At 42.4% G+C, this 20,776-nt stretch overlaps 1 protein-coding gene across 2 annotated transcripts in view; it reads right to left on the bottom strand.

Annotated features, from left to right (window-relative positions):
• The window catches only part of EGFR (epidermal growth factor receptor), a 213,103-nt gene extending 194,343 nt beyond the window's left edge, over positions 1–18,760 (bottom strand). For both annotated transcript variants that reach the window (XM_056137930.1, XM_056137932.1), the window contains exon 1: positions 18,613–18,760. In XM_056137930.1, coding sequence (XP_055993905.1) covers positions 18,613–18,715 — 103 coding nt within the window. In that variant the 5' untranslated portion in view covers positions 18,716–18,760. The remainder of the gene's footprint in view (positions 1–18,612) is intronic.
• Between the last annotated feature and the right edge of the window lie 2,016 nt (positions 18,761–20,776).

Raw genomic sequence — 20,776 nt, 5'->3', positions numbered from 1 at the left:
AGATTTAAAATATGCTTTATAAACAACATTTAAAAAAGAACATACAGAGATTGTCACTGGCATTATGCATAAGTAATAAAAGTACAGCCAAAATACTGTCTGCTGCTTTCTGTCATTATTTGACTCAAAACTGACCATAAAATGATAGGGTGGACCAACAGTTGAAAACAAATGACTTCTCGGTGTAGTAGGAGTGTTTAGGATACCTGATGCCAGTGCTCTGAGCACCAACCCTGCTATAAGAAGCGCTTATAATACCAACGTTTGACAAGTCTAGAGGTCACTAACCAACTGCAGAGGCTCTCTGAGCCCAGGCCCCTCATTTCCAAGTGTAGATAATTATTTCAATCTTGTGGGTTGTCAGAGTACTGAAGAGACGGATGTTAAGGCATTGTGTAAACTATAAAGTGATGTACAAATGCAAGCTGTTGTTATTATTATGACATCAATGTTTCAGCACCTAAATTACAGGACTACGTACTTATTACTGACATGCGTACATGCATATCTTGCATACATTTAGATTTGCCTTTAATTTCAGAGATGTTTCCAGTTAAATGAGTCTTGGAAACATTTGGTCTTATTTATTATTTATTTACTTAGGAGCCAGGATCAGTCCTCAAGCACTGCCAGCGCTCAGGGCCACTACCGGAGACGAGGAACCAAACATAGGGTTCCTGCATGCACCCATACCTTCAGTCCGTCGAGTGATCTCCCAAGACCTGATTGAGTTATTTCATAGAAGTCGAAAGTGGGAAGGAAATTCTGACCATTTTCTCTTTCTGTTGAGTAACATAGTAAAAAAGATATATTGAAGTGTATGCTAAGAAAAGTTCCTTTAGCAACACTTTTCAAGAAATGCTATATATAATCATGGACACTGAATGATTTTTTTCTGACCTTAAAAAGAATAGTACATTTTTGCAGTCATTTTTCCACTTTTTATTTTTTTTAATCAGTCACCTACATTTAATCAAAAATAGAAGAAATCAGTGGTGTTGGAACGAAGTATACATAAAACCCTATCACTGGCGGTATTGTAAATTTCAGTGATTAAGCTACTTTTTCATTGTAAAGTGTTTCAGTAGATGAAGTTAGGGATTCTGGGTGTTTTGCTTTTCTTTTAAAAAGAAAAGTTTTCTAATAATATCTTAAAATACAATTTTAATTTTAAAAAGCTGTTGCAAGACAGTAGTAGAACAAATACTTTGCCTCTTTTATCTTGCCTATCACAATGTAAGCCATCAAGGATGGCACAAACGTACAAAAATGAAGTAGGAACCTAGTGTAAGTGCAGAAAATCTATGTAAGGCAACTTTCTACAGTTTTCAGGTGTTCAACACTTGTTGGCAAATAAGAAAACCATATTTCTTAAACTTTAACAAATATATCTGAAAAAGCTACCAAGTCCCTACATTTACAGAAGAAAATTTTAGGACACATTTTTCTCTTCCTTACAACCTGCACAGATTCAGTAGCTCTGTAGCACTGTCCTCCCTTTGTTCATCGATTTGCTCGAGCGGGCACCAGAAACGTCTCCATTGTGAGACTTGTTATTACTGTTTTTGGCATATCGAATATATCACGAGTAGCTTGCCAGGCTTTGCTGTGCAGGCGGAATACTGTCGGTAGCTTGCCGGGCTCTCTGAGAGGGGCAGAAGAATCGAACCCAGGTCGGCCATGTGCAAGGCAAACGCCCTACCTGCTATGCTATCACTCCGGCCCACAGATTCAGTAAGCTTTGTTTTATTTAAGACACTAAAACAATGAAGAATTTATGAGCTGAAGCAAAGACATGAAAATATACAGAGTTTTCCATGAACATAAGGCAATTTATCATATCAAAGTGACTACAAACAAGGCATTGATTTTTCTCTAAGACCTGTACTACAGGAAAGGAGAATATAATCATATGGTATCATATGTAAAAAAAAAAAACACAACTGCTAAAGCAGTTATGACATCATCACCGTGGGCAGATCTCCAGGTCCACAGGAGTGAAATCACCAGGCATCATATTTCTGCTTTCAAAATGTAATCTTTCATAAATGCGCTTACAACAACTGCTCACTAGCCTGCTCTTAGAATAGCATCTGTATTTCCTTTTATACACAGGCAGGCATCAGAACAGGAGATAGCATCAAAGTTTTTATCGTTCACTTTTTTTTCACACACATACCTGTTTGTATCCAAATGATTTCTGCAAGTAAATGGCAAATTTATGTAGTTTTCAATAGTGATTCAGGAATCACACATGCCTTCAATTCAACAGCGGAAGAGGTTCAACACATTGGCGAGATATTTTCTGATTCAATATGATCCAACAAATATTTATTCTGTCTGGGATTAGGCATACCCCTTCTTCCTTTATCTCTTTCAGTTGCAGGAGTTAAATAAAGGATATAAAGTCATTTTCCTTATGTGTAATACACTTAAGGACAAATCACACAATTGAGTAGAATGGTTTAACTATTATAGATTCTAATACAATTCCTCACATTTGGTTGCCATTTTAAAACATAACAAATAGCACTGGAGTTTTAAAATGTAAAACAATGAAACTCTGGGGCACTTTCTGCTGTCATTGTAGCACTGTAACTGTCCTCAGGGTTATTTAAAAAAAATTAAGTGAGAAATTCTAAATCCTTAGGGCCAGGTACCTCAGTGGTATATCATTTGCCTTGAGTAAAAGAGGAACTTTATTTGATCCCTGGAACCACAATAAATAGTAATATATGTATATGTAAGTATATATAATTGTCACTGTCACTGTCCTCCCGTTGTTCATCTATTTGCTCGAGCAGGCACCAGTAACGTCTCCATTGTGAGACTTGTTGTTACTGTGTTTGGCATATCGAATACGTCATGGGTAGCTTGCCAGGCTTTGCTGTGCGGGTAAGATACTCTCGGTTGCTTGCCAGGCTCCCTGAGAGGGGTGGAGGAATTGAACCTGGATCCACCAGGTCGGCTGCGTGCAAGGCAAACACCCTACCCGAAAATCTCCTCATTTAATAAGATTCAAATTTATAAGGTGATAAAAAAAATGGAGACATTGCTGAAACAGCATCAGGATACACATTTATTTCAATTGCCTAAACACTTGACAAAATTCAATTCTCAGGGACTGCCTCAAGGCTCTTTTTGAGAACCTGGCCCTAACACAGACACAGTGATTCTTTCCTGGGATCCCACTGACATCCCAGTCATGTCTTTCACAAGATGTTGCAATACAACAAGTCATCCACATGACCCCTTTCTCAGTCCTTTCAAAACATAAATCTCCGTGGACAAGCACAGCTATCTTTTTTTTTTCTTAAATTTGTATTAGTGAAACACCATGAGGTACAATTGTAGACTTAACAAATTTTTGTGCTTGGGTTTCAGTTATACAATGATCAAATACTCATCCCTCCACCAGTGCCTATTCTCCACCACCACGGATCCCAGTATCCCTCCCACCCCCCATCCCCCCATCCCATCCTACCTCTGTGGCAGGGCATTCCCTTTTGTTATCTCTCTCCTTTTGAGTGCCGTGGTTTGCAAAAGAGACATTGAGTGACAATATTGTTCGATCTATAGTCTACTCTCATCACGCATTTCCCATCCTGAGAGGAACCTCCCAACACCCTTTATTTAATGCTCCCTTCTCTATCTGAGCTGCCTTTTCCCCTAGCACGTGCGGCTGTCCTCAAAGTCATGGAGTAATCCTCCTGGTACTTATCTCGGCTATTCTTGGGTGTAGTCTCCTATTTTGTTACTTTATGTTCCCCAGATGAATTTAATCTTTCTATGTCTGTCCCTTTCTTTCTGACTCATTTCGCTTAGCATGATACTTTCCATGTAGTACCATTTGTATATGAATTTCATGACTTCATCTTTTCTAACAGCTGCATAGTACTCCATTGTGTAGATGTACCAAAGTTTCTTTAACCAGTCATCTGTTCTCGGGCACTCAGGTTTTTTCCAGATTCTAGCTATTGTAAAGAGTGCTGCAATGAACAAACAAGAAGCACAGCTATCTTGTGTGTAATAAGATAGTATACATGGAACCCAGGGCCAGTTTGGTGTGTCTCTTGTACATTAGTCACTTTCAGTTCTTGCATATACTGTAGACTCAAGGAGGGCAATTGCAACGGCCAGGCACAGACGCCAGACTGGGCTTTAGGAATATGTGTCTCCTTCAAGAGCAAGATGATCCTGTCTCAGGAAGCACATTCTGGGTACCACTACAGAAGACATTTCATGGATAAACTGATTTTTTAAAGCCTGATTCATGAATTAAATGAATTATAAACACTCTTGAAGAACATTTCTTTAGGAAACTCATTGAACAAGAAATGAAGACAAAATGTCTTTTATGCCATAAATTACACACACCACCTAATGCACATGTCAGAATGTCTGAGGTTACAAAATGTGCAGACTGTTGCTCGAGACCAAACATATTTTTATTCAACTGGTCTGGGGAAAACCAATACATCTTCTTCTTTAAATGCTTGTCAAGTGATTCTTAGTTCCAGGTTGAGGAGAGAGGTCCCTGAGGACTGAAAAGGAATGGTTCTCTGAGGCTTCCAGCAGCATCAGTACAAAGAACACGTGAGCAAGGGATGGAGGAAAGGAGGTCACTAAGCGTCTTGCTGAGAAAACTTTCAGGAGAAAACAACCACCATGGTAGAGAGACTCAACTATGAAGGTGCAGAGCAGTGGACAGTATGAGAAGCAAGAAGCACTTCCCTAGGTAGTGGTGGGGAGAAGCTGAGGCTGAAAGAGAAAAGGTATCAGGGAGCCTGGCCAGCTAGCACCTACAGAGAAAGGAAATCTAGGGCGGGAGGGAACCAAACACAAAGATGAACACAAAAGGCTTGCAGAGCCCAACACAGGGCTGGCACTAGAAGGAAACAGCCATTACAGGAGGGAGCCAGACCCAGAGGGCCACCAGCTCGGTCAAAGAGCCCAGCCAGCCTGGCTCTGACCCAGCAACTTCATGATGGAGTGAATTCAATTTTGTACTGGAACTCAGAGGGACTGGAGCAATAGCACAGCGGTAGGGCATTTGCCTTGCATCCAGCCGGCCTGACAGAGCTGGGTTTGATTCCTCCGCCCCTCTCGGAGAGCCTGGCAAGCTACCGAGAATCTTGCCCACAAAGCAAAGCCTGGCAAGCTACCCGTGACATATCCGATATGCCAAACACAGTAACAAGTCTCACAAGGGAGACGTTACTGGACCCGCTCGAACAAATTGATAAACAACAGGAGGACAGTGCTACAGTGCTACTGAAACTCAAGATCTGTAAAGTCTCCGGACTTGTTCAACCCAGCGAAAGGTGCCGCCACAAAGCAGCCATGTGCAGGTGAGCACTGCCCAGGGCTGCAAGCATGATGAAACTCCCATAGCCCCACGGCAACAGGCAGTCCAGGACCATCGCTGAATACTCCAAGTTCCCTTCCACCGTCCCAGCACTCAGACAGGCTCACACCACAGTCAGCTCAGAACCAAAGGAAGTCATACACCCCAAGAAAGCAAACAGCTTTCAACAAAAATGCACAAGGAAATATTCAAGCTAATAATACAATTGGCTTTCAAGCTAAATAATAAAAGGTGAAGATAGAAACTACATATTGGTTAAGGGATCAAAAGATAAAGAGGACTGAAGACTAAACCCTTATAAATATATGTGCACTAAATAAAGGGGCAGGAAGGTTTATAAAGCAATTCTAATAGAACAGAGAAGAAGAATCAGTGGCAAAAATAGTAGTGAGAGATTTTAACACCACACTTTTGACACTGGACAGATGAACCAGACAAAACATCTGTGAGGAAACAAGAGGCTTAAGTGAATAATGGGGGAAACTGGGGTTATAACCTCCATTTCCCAAAAGTTAAATGCACATTATTCTTCAGTGCAAATAGAACATTCTCCAAGACAGACCTCTTACTGGGGCACATACCTAATGTCCATAAATAATGAAACAAATTGTGTCAAGTATCTTTTCAGATGTCATAAACATAGAAATTAACCATAAAAATTAAGCTGGGAAAAACTTTAACATTTGGGAACTGAACAACATACTGTTAAATAAATATTAAATGAAAGAAGAATTCAGAAGGAATGTAAGACCTCAAAATGAATGGGAAAGAAGACACAAACTAAGAGAACCTACAGGATACAGTAAAAGCAGTATTAAGGGGGATGTTCATATCAACACAGGTTACAATCAGGAAATATGGATAATCAAATAAATAATATAACCTCAGAGTTTGAGATACTAGAAAAATAAATGAATACCAAAGAAGGGACAAAATAAAAATTAAAGCAGATCAATAATAGCACTGTAGCACTGGCAAACGCCCTACTGCTGTGCTATCACTAATAAACAAAATAAAATATTTAAAGATGAACTTAAACCAGGAGCTGGATTTTCGAAAAAATATATAAGATGAACAATATCTTATATAGATTCAAAAAATAAATGAATACACCCAAATATTAAAAATGAAAGGGGAGACATAATAGACAACTTGAAAATGCAAAAGTTTATAAGCAGTAACCAGGAATAACTAACTCTATATCACTATTTTAGAGAAACTAGAACAGACAAATTCTTAGAATCATATACTCTCTTGAAATTTAATCAGGAAGAAATAAAAAAATTCAAATAGACAGACAAATCATGAGTAAGAAAACTGAGACTATAATTAAGATCCTTCCCAAGAAAAATCCAGGTTCAGATGGGCACACTAGAAAAGTCTGCCAAACTTTCAAAGAAAATGTAATGCCTGCAATTCTCAAGGTCTTCCAAAATACTGAAGAAACAGGAATCTTTCCTAATAGCATCTATAAAGCCAAATTTCCTTAATACTAAAAACAGACAGAGATAACACTGAAAAAGAAAATTACATATCACTGATGAACACTGAAACAAAAATAAGCTCTTAGCAAAACTAAATTCAACAACATATAGAAAAAAACATATGGTTCATCAAGTGGAATTTATTCCACGCATTCAAGAATGATTAAATACACAATAAACTGAGGTCACACACCATACAAACAAAAAGATAAAAGTCATGATCATACTAAACTGATGGAGAGAAAATCTTGACAAGATTCAATATCCATTTCTGATTAAAAAAATAAAAACCTCAACGAAATATGGATAGAATGAATGTATCTTAAGATAGCAATGGCCATTTACAGCAAACCCACAGCTAATATCTCACTCATGGGTGAAATATGAATACCTTCCCTCTGACATAAGGCACAAGACAAAGATCCACTTTCTCCATTGTTTTTCAGAATAGTTTTGGAAGCTCTTACTACATCAGTTAAGCAAAAGAAAAAAAATCAAAGACATCTAAGTTAGACTATCACTGTTTACAGTAGACATAATGTTTGATATAGAAATCTTAACTAGTAAAGTAAAGTAAAGGCCCTCCCGTTGATCATCGATTTGCTCGAGCGGGCCCAGTAACGTCTCCATTGGAGACTTTGTTGTTACTGTGTCTGGCATATCGAATACTCTCGGTAGCTTGCCGGGCTCTCCGAGAGGGGCGGAGGAATCGAACTCGGGTCGGCCTACTCCACTAAAAATCTTAGACTCAATAATCCATTATATCTAAGTAGCAGGCTACAAGATCAATACACAAAAGTTGGTTGCAAGTAGATATAACAATAAATAAAAAGATAAAAATGGGTCTGGAGCAATTCTATAGCTGCTAGGGCACTTGTATTTGTGGGGCAGACCCAGGTTCGATCCCTGGCACTCCACACAGTCCCCTGAGATGGCTAGGAGCTATTGCTGAGTGCAGAGCCAGGAGCAAGCCCTGAGCACTGCCAGGTGTGTCACAAAATCAAATAGTAAACAAAGAAAAAATATAATTCTACTTAAAATAGTATCCATCTAAAGAAACATTTTAAGACTCTTTAGTGAAAGTGAGCAGTAATAAATATACTAACATTATTATTACTATTGTTTTTGTGACAAGGACATTTGCTTTCTTATAAACAAAATTTACACTTATTATCAATAAATTGTAAAAAATAAAAATAAAACAGCATCCAAAACATCAAGGCTCAAGTTAACAAAAAATGTGGAAGATTTACACATCAAAAAGTTTGAGAATCGCTACAGTCTGGCATACATTCAAATGAACAAAAGCAACCACTATTGGCATGGATGTGGGGGGGGGGGGGAAGACCCCCATTCACTGTTGGTGAGAATTCTGACTGGTCCAACCTTTCTGGAAGACAATATGGGCAAAACTAGAAATTGAGCTCCCATTTGACCCAGCAATCCCACTTCTGGGAATATACCCCGGGGTCCCAAAAACACACAGCAGAAACACCATATACGCTTCCATATTCATTGCAGCACTGATCACAATAGCCAGAATCTGGAAACAACCTGAGTGCCCAAGAACAGACAAATGGATAAAGAAACTATGGTACATCTTCACAATAGAATACTACACAGCTGTTAGGAAAAATGAGTTCACGAAATTTGCCTATATATGGATTGACTTGGAGAGTATTATGCTGAGAGAAATGAGTCAGAAGGAGAGGGACAGGTATAGAATGACTGCTTTTATTTGTGGGATATATATGTTTTTTTTAAGTATGAAACTAATATTCAAGGAAAATCGGGCAGGGAAACTGGGCAGGAGGAGCAGTCAATGGTTGGGAATGTGGAGGATGGAGGGTGGTTAAGACAGAGGAGGGACCATTATGACAGTAACAGTTGGAAATGATCACTCTGGGGACAAGAACTGAGTGTTGAAAGTAGTAAAGGGATATACAGAATAACTGTTTAGCATCTGTATCGCAAACCATAATGCCTAAGATGAGAGAGCGAGAAAGAGAAAGAGACAGAGAGAGAAGAGAGGTGCCTTTCATAGAGGCAGACTGCAGTTGGGGGTGCCGAAAGGGGTGGAAGGGAAACTGGGGACGCTGGTGGTGGGAAATTACACTGGTAGAGGGATGGGTGTTTTAACATTGTATGACAGAAACAAAATCATGAACAGCTTTGCAATATTCTATCTAAAAGCGATTCAACAAAAATAAATAAGTAAATTTTTAAAAGTTAAGAACATTGAAAGACAAGTTACCATATATGGCTAAAGTGGAAAAAAAGAACAAAAAAAGAAACAACAAAACAAACTCAGAAAAAAAAAAAACTGAGGCTGGGTCAAAAAGATAGTGCAGTGGGTAAGGTGCTTTGCCTTTTACATGACTGGCCCAGATTCAATGGAACTGGCACTACATATGTTCACCCAAGCACTGTCTGAATTGATTCTTGAGCACAGAGCCAGGACTAATCCTTGAGCAGCACCCCAAAAAACATAATAATAAACTAACAAACTTTTAAATCATTGTTGAAAGAAACAGAAAAGGACACCAAAACTGGAAAATTTGTCCAAGTCCATTAATTGGAAAAATTAACATTATCAAAATGACCATCCTGCCCAAAGCATCACATATTCAATACAATTCCCATAAAAATTCTGTTGACAGTGTTAAAGAACTTAAAGCTTTAAGAAAATCACCAAATATAATACTAGAAGTTGCCAATTACCAGTGTATTACCAATGTAATACTAGAAGCTACCAAAATAGGTATGGAGTAATAAATCTCTCTGAGTACCTAGAGCGATCCTGGGGGATGGGGGCAGGGACGGGAGGATGGAAAGTATTGAATTTCCTGATTTTAAATCACACTATTCGCTACAGTAATCAAAACTGTGAGGCACAGGAATAAAGATAGATTCTCAGATCAATAAAATACAATTGAGGGACCCCAGAGATTTATGAACAGGTAATCTATGACAAAGAAGCTGAATACATAACGTATAGCAAGAAAAGATTCCTCAGCAAATGGTGTTTGGAAACTGGATAGGCACATTTAAAAAACTGGATCTATATATCACAGCAACCATACGCAAAAGTTAATTCAAAGTGGATTTAAAACCAGACTCCATAAAATAGGTTGAGTAAAACATATATTTTTTACTAAAATATATTTTACTAAAAATATGTATTTATATATTTTACTAAAAAACACATATAACTGTAGGATATAGACTTCAGAAGAATCTTCTATGATTTGACACCAGTGGCAAAAAAAAGTAGAAATATGAAATAAAAACAGAAATAAAGACAAACATGACTCCAAATTAAAACAATAAATCACATAGCACAAGAAATGTAGGCTAAAATTAAAAGATGTTCTACTGAATGAAAGAAAAATATCTGTACACCATACATCACATTAAGGACTGAGATACATAAAACACAAAGCTCAACAGTAAAAATAGAGGTTACCCTATGAAAAAACTGAGAATGGAGATGAACAGACACTTTCATGAAGAGGGCATACATACTTACTGTAGGCATATGAAAGAGTCTTCGTAGTCACTTGTCGTTAGGGAAATGCACATCAAAATAACAACATTCCAAACCAGTGAGAATAGAATATATCAAAAAAAAACCTGGAAATAACCAGCATTAGTGAAGATATGGTGGAAAACAAACCCTCTTTAACTGTTAGGGATGATGCCTGGTTCGGCCTCTACAGAAAACGGTATGGAAATTTATTAGAGAAGTAGGGATAAACTTTCAAAGGTATCTTTACCCAAACACAAAAACATTCATTAAAAAAGATATAGTGAACATCCATGTTCACTGCAGTGCTTAGAACAATATGGATACGAAAACAACACAAACATCCAATGGCAGATGAATGGATTTTTTTAAATGTGCTATATTTACACAATGTAATACTAGGCACCTATACGAAAAGGCCAAATCTTGCATTTTGCTTCAAGCTGGATGAAACTGGAGGCGATCATATTAAGCAAATTAAGTCAGAGGGAGAAAGGCAAACACTACATGATCTCATTCATCTGCGGCAGACTGAGAAACAGAACAAGGTAACAGACAATCCTTTAGCCTTGGAGTATGAAACTGGATTACCAAGCAGTGGGATAAAGGAATGGAGGGACAAAGCAATGAACAGGAAGACACAGGAAGATGCTGGTGTGGTGCCTGTGGTACTCTGGTGTTGGTAGAGAGCATTCACTGAAAATCAAAACCATAAATGTTGATGATGTTCAACCATGACACCTAAACTATGATAAAAATGAATTAAAGAGTATTTAATTATGATTCTTAGGTATGTTAGAAAAAACTTAATTGAGAATATTTTTTTCTCTATTTTTGTTTTCCTCATTAATTCAGAAATCCAAGTAATGTTCTAAATAAGAAATGGACAAGTCCCATCATCAGATCTGTCGCAATATGCAAATATAATTCCTAATTTATTTATATGCATGATATATAAATTATCAGTTGCTGAAACTGCATCTAGCCTGGCTGCTCCCCTAGCAGCCTAATCCAGAAAGCAGCTGGAAATTCAAAACCTGCCATGGCTCAATATGGAACCTGACAATGAGCATGAGACAGGCTGAGGGAAGCAGTTCTACAGCCAACAGTACCCTGTAGGGAAGACAGCTAACAAAACTACTTCCAAAGGCCACAGTGACGTCTCAGAGAACCTCCTCTTCTATCACCTCCTGAACTTTTCCAACTGAATTCTTCAAAACCCCAATCCATTCTCTGGGAATATCATAGTTAAAATTAAAGGATTCATTATCTTTCAGGCTCCAAATCACAACTCTGAGTGTCCGTGGGCTTCTTTACTTGCACTTGTTTTTTTTTTTGTTTTGCACTTGTTTTTGTTTTGATCAGGTCCACATTTCAGTGGTACATGGAAGTGGGGGGTGGGGGGGGGAAGGTTAGTCTTAGTTACTCTGCCCCAATGTGTTCTGGGGCACCATGGTCACACCTGCAATTCTGGGGACCATGTACCACCAGAGAAAAACCCAATGCCTCACAATGCAGTCACTGCACTGCAACTTGAACCATTGCCCCATACCTACTTTCTACTCTTGTGACACAATTATCAGTGGGTTCAGCCTCTAGATTCGCCTGAGTCATTTCACCCTCACTGTCCTGCTCCATCATCTGTTCTTCGGTAGACACGTGTCTTCCTAGTTCACCTATACCTCTACAATTCATTGTCCACACTGCTTAAGAGCCATTTTCTAAAACACTAAACCCATCACTTAAGTGTCTAGCTCCAAACTCCACAGTGACCCTCCATTGTGTGAGGCTGTAGAGGAACCAGAGGTCTCCTAGCTGTCATTCACAAGTGCTTTTCAGAATGTGGAACTCCTGGAACCCCTCTGGAATGCCCTTCACATCATATACTACAGAGAAAAACCTGCAGCTCTTTTCAGACTCAAAGGAGGCTGATTTGAGGCTTGTCCAGGGTCTTTGACCAGGAAGAATTAAAAAGTAAAGATTAGGGCTGGAGAGTTAGTACAGCAGATAGATGCTTGCTTGTGTCTGCGGTCAGCCTAGATTCAATTCCCAGTCCTCCTTGGACCATCAGGAATAATTCCTGAGCACCACAGTCAAGACTGAGTCCTGAATGCATCTCGAAGTGCAGCCCTCCTGAATAGCATCACCGCAGAATTTTAAGCATGTACAGAATTCTATCATTGTTCCTACAGCACTGCTTTACAATTACATCCCACATCTAATTCTCTTCCTTCACTTGACTTTCAGCACTTAAGGTCAAGTACCAAGTTTGATTCATTCCTACAGTGCAAAATGAAAATAAAAAAACAGGGAACCCTCATATTGAGCCTTCTACATTTTAGCAAGGAGCGATAGCACAGCAGGTAGGGCGTTCGCCTTACAAGCGGCCAACATGGCCGACCCGAGTTCGATTCCTCCGCCCCTCTCGGAGAGCCCGGCAAGCTACCGAGAGTATTCGATATGCCAGACACAGTAACAACAAAGTCTCCAATGGAGACATTACTGGGCCCGCTCGAGCAAATCGACGATCAACGGGAGGGCCTTTAATTAAAAATTTTAATTTAAAATTTAATTAATAAAGTAAGCCTGGCAAGCTACCTAGAGTATCTCGCCCGCATGGCAGAGCCTGGCTAGCTACCTGTGACGTATTCGATATGCCAAACACAGTAACAACAAGTCTCATGATGGAGACGTTACTGGGCCTGCTTGAGCTTACATTTTAACAGGGAGCAATCCTAGGTCTTATACCTGTGGGTCAAACATAGTGGTTACGTTATGTCACTGTTTGTACTAAGCAGGGCCATGTGTGCTGACCCCTTGTACCAGGGTACTGTTTTGTGTATTTAGGAACATGCATAAGGCAAATCAATCTAACGTTTATCTCAGTAGTTTGCAATTTGATATTCTTGCTAATGAAAGTTCCAACTAAATTCAGAAAACCTTTGTATTCCAGTTTTTTTTTTTTTTTGAGAAGCTGTAAGAAGACAGAATGTGGGACAAAAAGGTAAATTCTATCCCTTCCTGCTAGTTTTCACATATTATTCTCTGAAGAATGCTGCTGAAATTTGGCAAGAATAACATTAATTTTAAGCATATGCATTTCACAGATGCTTACTCAACAGGACCAGGCAAGTAACATTATACTCCAGGTCTTCACAGATTAGAGTGTAACTCCAGCACAGAGCTTCTAAAGGGCTGAGCAATCACCAGTGCCACTAGTTCCGAACATTCCTCCACCATCCAGATGGCTCAGGAGAATTTCTGGAAAACTAACCTATCTCTATCAAAATGTCTCCATCTAAGTGTGCTGTCTCTAATGACTGAAAAAGAAAAATTTTCAGTCAAACCGGTTATCTGACATAATTCTCAAGGCCTGGATCCTTGCCCAGATTCAAACTAACCTGCTTATGTGCATGGACCAATCACAAATGATCCTCAGCCAGCTGTTGGGATTTTCTTAGAAAAGCACTTAGGAGGAAAATAAAAAAGAGAAGTATGGACCCAAATTGTGATATCAAATAAAAATGACCTATGCAAATAAACTAGTATAAATATAATTCTCTATTCATATGTGCAAAGGGTTCAACAATAAATCAGTGCAAATTAACTGAGACCAAAAAGAAAAATTTGTAATTATAATTTCAAGTTTCTGTAAGTGATAGGTGAAACCCGAGAGAATTTTTTTCAGTATGAATATAAGAAGCAGACTCTAGTTTTTGAATAGAAGTTTCAGGGGAATAATATAGACATAGCCCTAAGGACCAAGAACCTTTTCTTAAATCATGCTCCTACTGCTAAAACTCACCATAAATAAATCCATTTATATTTCTACTCTGGTCTGGGCTAGAGCAATAGCACAGCAGGTGGGGTGCTTGCCTTGCATGCTGTTGACCCAGGTTCGATTCCTCCATCCTTCTCGGAGAGCCCGGCAATCTACCGAGAGTATCCCACCCGTACAGCAGAGCCTAGCAAGTTCCCCGTGGTGTATCCGATATGTCAAAAACAGTAACAAGTCTCACTTCGTATTCCTGGATCAAGCAGACACCATTGGGCTACCTAGCACGTGATAGGGATGAATGGCGACGTTACTGGTGCCCGTCCAAGCAAACTGGACAACGGGACAACAGTGCTATATTTCTACTCAATAAAATCACACACACACGCGCACACACACACACACACACACACACACACACACACACGCACGCACCTTTCACAGTAAGTACATAGTAAGGTTCAAGTGATTTCCTAGTGTCATTTGTCAAGATAAGGATTCCCAGCTTTCTGACCAAATCCCATTAAAGGGCTAGGGGCACAAACACAGGAATTTCTTCCTTTAAATATACATAATCCTCAATTTACTATTAGAGTAAGTTTTCCACCTCTGTCAACAAAGTTTCAGATACTAGATGCTGGTCCTGGAGCTTAGATCAAAGGACAACAAAGACTATTTTCTTTTCAAACAAGGTGGAATCTTTCATATTTACTGATACTACCTAGAAAAACATTCCAAAGCATGTTAATGCTATCATGTGAACCATGTCTAATTATGCAGTACAATGAATTTTGGCAATCAGCAACTTCAAACTAAGTTTCTTAATAAATTTTAACTGTAGAATAAGATGAAGGAAGTCAGAAATGACAGTTAAAACTTTACTAAAGCAGGTCAGAGAGACAACTCTGGGTTAACGTGCCTGTCTATCATGTGATCAATCCCTTGCGCTACATCTGGTGCCCTGATGCCTGGTGTCAGGAATGATTCCTGAGCACAGAGCCAGGAGTAGCCCCTGAGAAATGACTGGTGTATCACCAAACACAAAACAAAATAAATACAAAACATTGACTAGAGGTACTAGGCAGTCATTACAGGGGTATAAATATACAATGGACACAGACCACAGGATTCCTTCTCAGATTTGAAAAGCAATTTGCTAATATGAAGCAGGTGACTTGATGAATCTCACTCTGGAGGCCAAGGATGTAGTTCAGTGGCAGAATGCATGCTTTGCGTGCATGAGGCCCTGGGTTTGAGGCCTGGCATTAAAAAAAAAAAATCTCTCACACTATGGAAGAAATAGCAGAAACCATTACCTTTACTCCTGTCCATTTTTAACCCATGATGTCTGGCATACTCTAAGCACTGAAGAAATATTCACTGCACTCAGAAATGAAGACACAAGTTCTGCCGCCATTGCACACAGCACAGGAAAGGGAGGTCAGGCCTGGTTTCATCAGGACTGAATGAGGTCCCTTAGACGCACTGTCTCTAGAGAAAGGGAGGCCTTGGTTCTGGGGACAATTCAAAATCTTTCTTTCTCATAAACTGGCCCTCTCTTCCTAAATCACTAATATCTTCAGAGGATCTTCAGAGTTGAGGTCAAGGCAGTTTGGGTGAGAATTCTTGCATCTTTGGAATACCATCTGAGGTACTCTAGAGCAACAGCTTTATCTTTCCATTTTTATCTTTCCATTTTTCAAAGACCATGGGCGAGTTTAACATCCCTCTGCAATCTCAGTATGCTACTGATTTGGAGACAATCCCTCCACAAGAGGTGGATAGAGAGACTTCCAGGGAACTGGAATAGCATCTGGGCCACAGAGAGCAGACAGCTACATTTCTCATGGCAGGACTAACCTGATGCATTTGCTGTCTCTCCTCTCTTCATATATTAAAAATCAATATGGGGATCTCTCAAAATATAAGAATAGTTTTACCTTATGACCCAGCAATACCACTTTTGGCATTTATCAAAATACAAAAACATTACTTCAATACATGCAAAATGGATCTATGCATGCCTCTGTTCATCGTACCACTTAATACAAAAGCTAAGATATGGAAACAACCTAAATCCGATTATGAATGAATGGATCAAGAAGTTGCAGTATATATACACAATGAAATAGTATGCATGAATAAAATCATGCATTTCTGGTCATGGATGTAACTAGAGAAACATGTTGAGTGAAGTCAGTCAGAAAAAAAGGGATAGATATAAAATGGCTCTCTCATATGTGGGACTTAAAGATACAAAGCAAAGTAGCAACAAAGGGCCGAAGGCAATACAATGGGAGAAATGATCACACAACTGAGGGGGGGGCGGGGGGGGGGCGGGGGAGGGAGGTGGCAATAAAAGAGATCCTTGGGTGAGGGAGTAGGTACTCCGATATGGGAATGAAGTTGTAACTATGTACACAGGAAACCATCATTAACAGCGTTGTAAATCACAGAACCTCAATCAATTTTTAAAAAGTTAAAAAATAAAAAAAAATCTGCTCCTTAAATTCTGGCCTTTTTAATGTTACTTCAACAAAATGACATTTGTTCACCTGCTCTATTTTATTCAGGAGAATTCTGTTTTAAGCAAATATGGTGCAAGCTAGCAAATTAAGTAGTGTTTCTTTCTTTTTCTTTTTTTTTTTTTCTTAGAAACAAGTATCCAAGCACTAATAGTAGTGTTCAAAGGCTAACATCAAAGGGCTGGAATATTTCTGGAGTGAGAAAAGTGATGCTTTGGAGGCTCTCCAAGAGTTTGGTTAAAAATAAGGATAGGGGCCTCTGCACGAAGAAGAGAAAAAGCCGCCTACCTCAGAAGACCCTTTTGTCAGGGACTTGTGGGAAAGGACCTCAGCCTCTAGTGGCAAAGCTAAGAGGAGGGGAATCCTTCAGGCAGGTAGGCGGAAGCTGCGAAGATCTCCACCAGCTCCCTCAGCAAGTCGAGGGAATCAGCTATTATTCAAATCACCCGCCCCCTCACTCCCATACTTTGCAAGCTAGTTCAAACTCCAGATGTTCCAAAAGAGCTCTTTATGTTGGCATGTAATCTTTCCGGAGACTGGGCTGATCTTTTCTTCATAGCCAGAGATGCTCAAGTCATGCTGCCCAATAAACAGAATCACTACGGAAACTTCAAAAAAAAAAAATGAAATAAATCCTAAGATACAGATTTCAATACAGATTAATAAAACCAGAATGTCTGGAGGAAGGTCTTAAGTTTCCACTTTAAAAAGAAAATTCCAAGTGATTCTAAAGTGCAGTAAAGTTTGGTAAGCATTGCTCTATACCTTAACGTTTAACGTTCCCCCACGAATGCTCTCAGCACCAAAGGCCCCGTCCTGGTGCCAATGACATCAGCAGCAAGCACAGACCTGACTCTGGGCTTCTGGCTGCTGGATTTTGAAATTGTGCAATTAAACCTTCTGAGGCATGTTTTTCATGTCAAGTGGGTTTATGGTCGGTAGTCACGAAGCCAGACTCGCTGATGTTTGGTCTGGACACTTGGCACACCTGAACTATGGATATCAATTAGGTTTTTCTTAATTAGGTTTAATATTTTCGTTGGCCTAAAGTCAAATTCTTCAAAAGGTTAAATGAAACACCCGCGGGAGAAAATACCGAGATTTTGAGGACGAAGCCTGTAGCAAGCTCTATTCTGCAACTCAGTGGGGGTGGGGTGCGGGGCCGCGGGGCCGGGGCTGGGTTTCAGAGCCGAGACTGAGGGGCTGCGGGTGACCGCACATCCTGAGCGTGGTCGTGGGCTCACCCGGGAGGAAGCGACGGCCTGGCCGGGGTCCGCGCCCCGGGCTCCCTCCCCGCACCGCCACAGGTGCGGGGAGACCCGGCGCTCCCGGAGCACGCCCCGCGCCGCCACCGAGCGGGTAAAGATGTGCGCGCGGCGCGGGAGCTGGGACTGGCGGGTTCCCACGGCTGTCGGGGCGCGGAGTCCCGGGCGCAGAGCGCGCCGGCCACTGGGTCCCCGCCCAGGCCGGCCGAGGGACAGCGCCCCACACCGCGGGGGTCCCAGCCCGGTCAAGGAACAGTGCCGCACACGCGCGGGGTCCCCGCCCAGCCCGGCCGAGGGGCAGTGCCCCACACGCGCCCCCGCGGGACCGGCCCCCGCCGCGGCGTTCGCGGGGCGGGCGCGCGAGGACAGGAAAGTTCAGGAAGAAAGTTGCGGGCGCTGCAGGAGGCGCGGGGCTCGAGCCGATCGATCTCCGCACTGTCGCCCGCACTGTCGCCCCGCCCGGCGCGGAAACGTCCAGTTCCTCCGATCGCCTGGGCGCAGCCGATCCTCCGGGAAACAGGAAAGGCGGCGGGGGCGGGGGGCGCGGGGCTCGGGGCAGCTGGCCGGGCGCGGGGCACTGGGCGCGGGGCGGGCGCGGGCCGGGGGCTGGAGGGCGCGGGCCGGGGCCGGGCCGGGCCGGGGCCAGGGGCGAGGGCGCGGCGCTCCTACCTCTCTTGTCGTCGGGCGCGGGGCTGGCTGGGACTCGCGGGGCCAGCAGCTGCAGCAGCAGAAACAGCAGCGGCGGGGCCAGCGCGGCGGCCGGGGGTCGCATGGTGGGGCCGGGCGCGTGCGGGGCCAGCGGCGGCGGACGCTGGGCCGGGGCTGCCCGGAGTGAGCGCGGGGCGGGGGCGCGGGCGGACGGGAGGAGCAGAGGAGGAGCGAGGCGGGGAGGAAGAGAGGGAGGAGGAGGAGGAGGAGGAGGAGGAGGAGCGCAGCGAGTGCGGGCCGGGCGGGCGGGGCGGGCTGGCCGGGAGCGGCGCTGGCGGGTTGGCCCCGATCCCGGCCCGGGTGTGCCAGGTACCGGTCTCCCGTGCACCTCCGACTCCGAGACCCGCCAGCCCCGGCCACAGAAGAACTTGAGCTTCGAGTCCAGCAATGGCACCAACGGCTAAGCCCCTTCACCGTGACCCGCGCCCCCTCTTGCACCCTCTGGGGTCCGTGAGACTCGCTCGGCCCCGCGGGGCCCTCCGCACCTGCCAGGCGTGCGCCACCGGCTCTGACGTCCCAGGCTGCTGGCCCTCTGGTCACCCTGGAAATCTGTTGAAAGCAGGGTGCCCACATTCTGCCATAGACGCGGAACTTAGGAAACGTTTGAAGAATGCTAGGGAGCTCCAGCATTTCACTTCGGAATAACCAACCCCCATCCCTACCCTCACCCCCCAAACCTTACAGGTGTGCTAAGTTACTTTGGAGAATCAGGAGCTCAGACTCCTAAAATACCGCAACAGGTTGGACAACGCACAGGTTGAGGTCTTTTTTTGTTTGTTTGTTTCTAATTTGTTTTTATCATTGAATCACCGTGAGATACATAGTTACAAAGCTCTTCGTGACTGGGCTTCAGTCAATGCTCCAGCAGCACCAATCCCTTCACCAGAGTGCATTTCCCACCACCAATATCCCCAGTTTCCCTCCAACCACTTCCCCATCACCACCCACCCTGCCTCTTAGGGCAGTCTCTCTCTCTCTCTCTCTCTCTCTCTCTCTCTCTCTCTCTCTCTCTCTCTCTCTCTCTCTCTCTCTCTCTCTCTCTCTCCCTCCCTACCTCCCTCCCACCCCCTTCTCATCCCAGCAGCAGGAATCACAATCCTACAGTGAACTGGCTTGAGTAAGCGTTATCCTGTGACAGCAGGGGTGGAATCTGCGTCTCTCCTACCCATGCAGCAATGCAGATCAACCTACACAGAGAACCTCTAACTTTTCTTAAGACTTTAAGAGTCTGTGGGACTTGCTTGTTTATTTGAACGAATCACTGGCCATCAGGCCTCTGACATGTAAGTCCTAGATAAAGAAGCCTATGAAGAGTTGGCATGTAGATGTTCCTTCTACGTGTTCCAAACAAGAACCTACAGCAGTTTGAAACATACTCAGAGAAGGGCGAATTATTAATACAGCAGTGGACACAGATGAGGCTGGGAGTGAGTCTACATATAATCAAATTTCTTTTTGATTTTGGACACACATTATTCTCAGTCCCTGCCAAGGAAATAGAATGACTGGCATCAATCATGTTTCCTGCATGTCAAACCCCATCCATGGGAGCTCAGCGCACCTTAAAGACTGCACATCAAGTTCTTCCATGTGACCCCTGAAAAGGCAACGTGCAAAGACGCAAAGACGGTGGCATTTCAATGAGTCATCTTTTTCTAATAGACAGAAATAACTTTCCTATTTGATCCTTCCATTTGGTCTGCTCAAATCTCAAGAAGCAGAGCTTTGTGGGGGAAATAACTTAGATTGCTGGCACCCGGTGCTGGGTGATGACATGGACAGTGTTGGGGAGGAATGACCTGGTTCATTATACTGGGGACACCTGTGTAAAATCTGCTTTACTCCAAACTTGTGATGGAAGGGCTAATATTCAGGATGACACATGCTCGTCAGAAGGTATATGGGTTGTTCTGATGAACTTGTCACATATTGAAAGAAAAGCTAACTGATTGGGAGAACAAAATTCTCTCCTGTTGAATCCTGCATGGAGGACTCTTGGCACCAGTTCTCTGATGCTCCAGCTATCTATCGGACAGAGTATGCAGCAACACCGTAATGGAAGCACTGGAGCAGTGCTACTCTCTGTTCCTAAGTACTCTTCAGAAATGACTCCTCTGACATTGAG

The sequence above is a fragment of the Sorex fumeus genome, unplaced genomic scaffold (assembly GCF_029834395.1).
Source record: "Sorex fumeus unplaced genomic scaffold, SorFum_2.1 ptg000128l, whole genome shotgun sequence".
In the NCBI taxonomy this organism is placed as follows: domain Eukaryota; kingdom Metazoa; phylum Chordata; class Mammalia; order Eulipotyphla; family Soricidae; genus Sorex; species Sorex fumeus.
The sequence above is the reverse complement of the archived record's forward strand: the minus strand, read 5'-3'. Positions and strand labels throughout refer to the sequence as shown.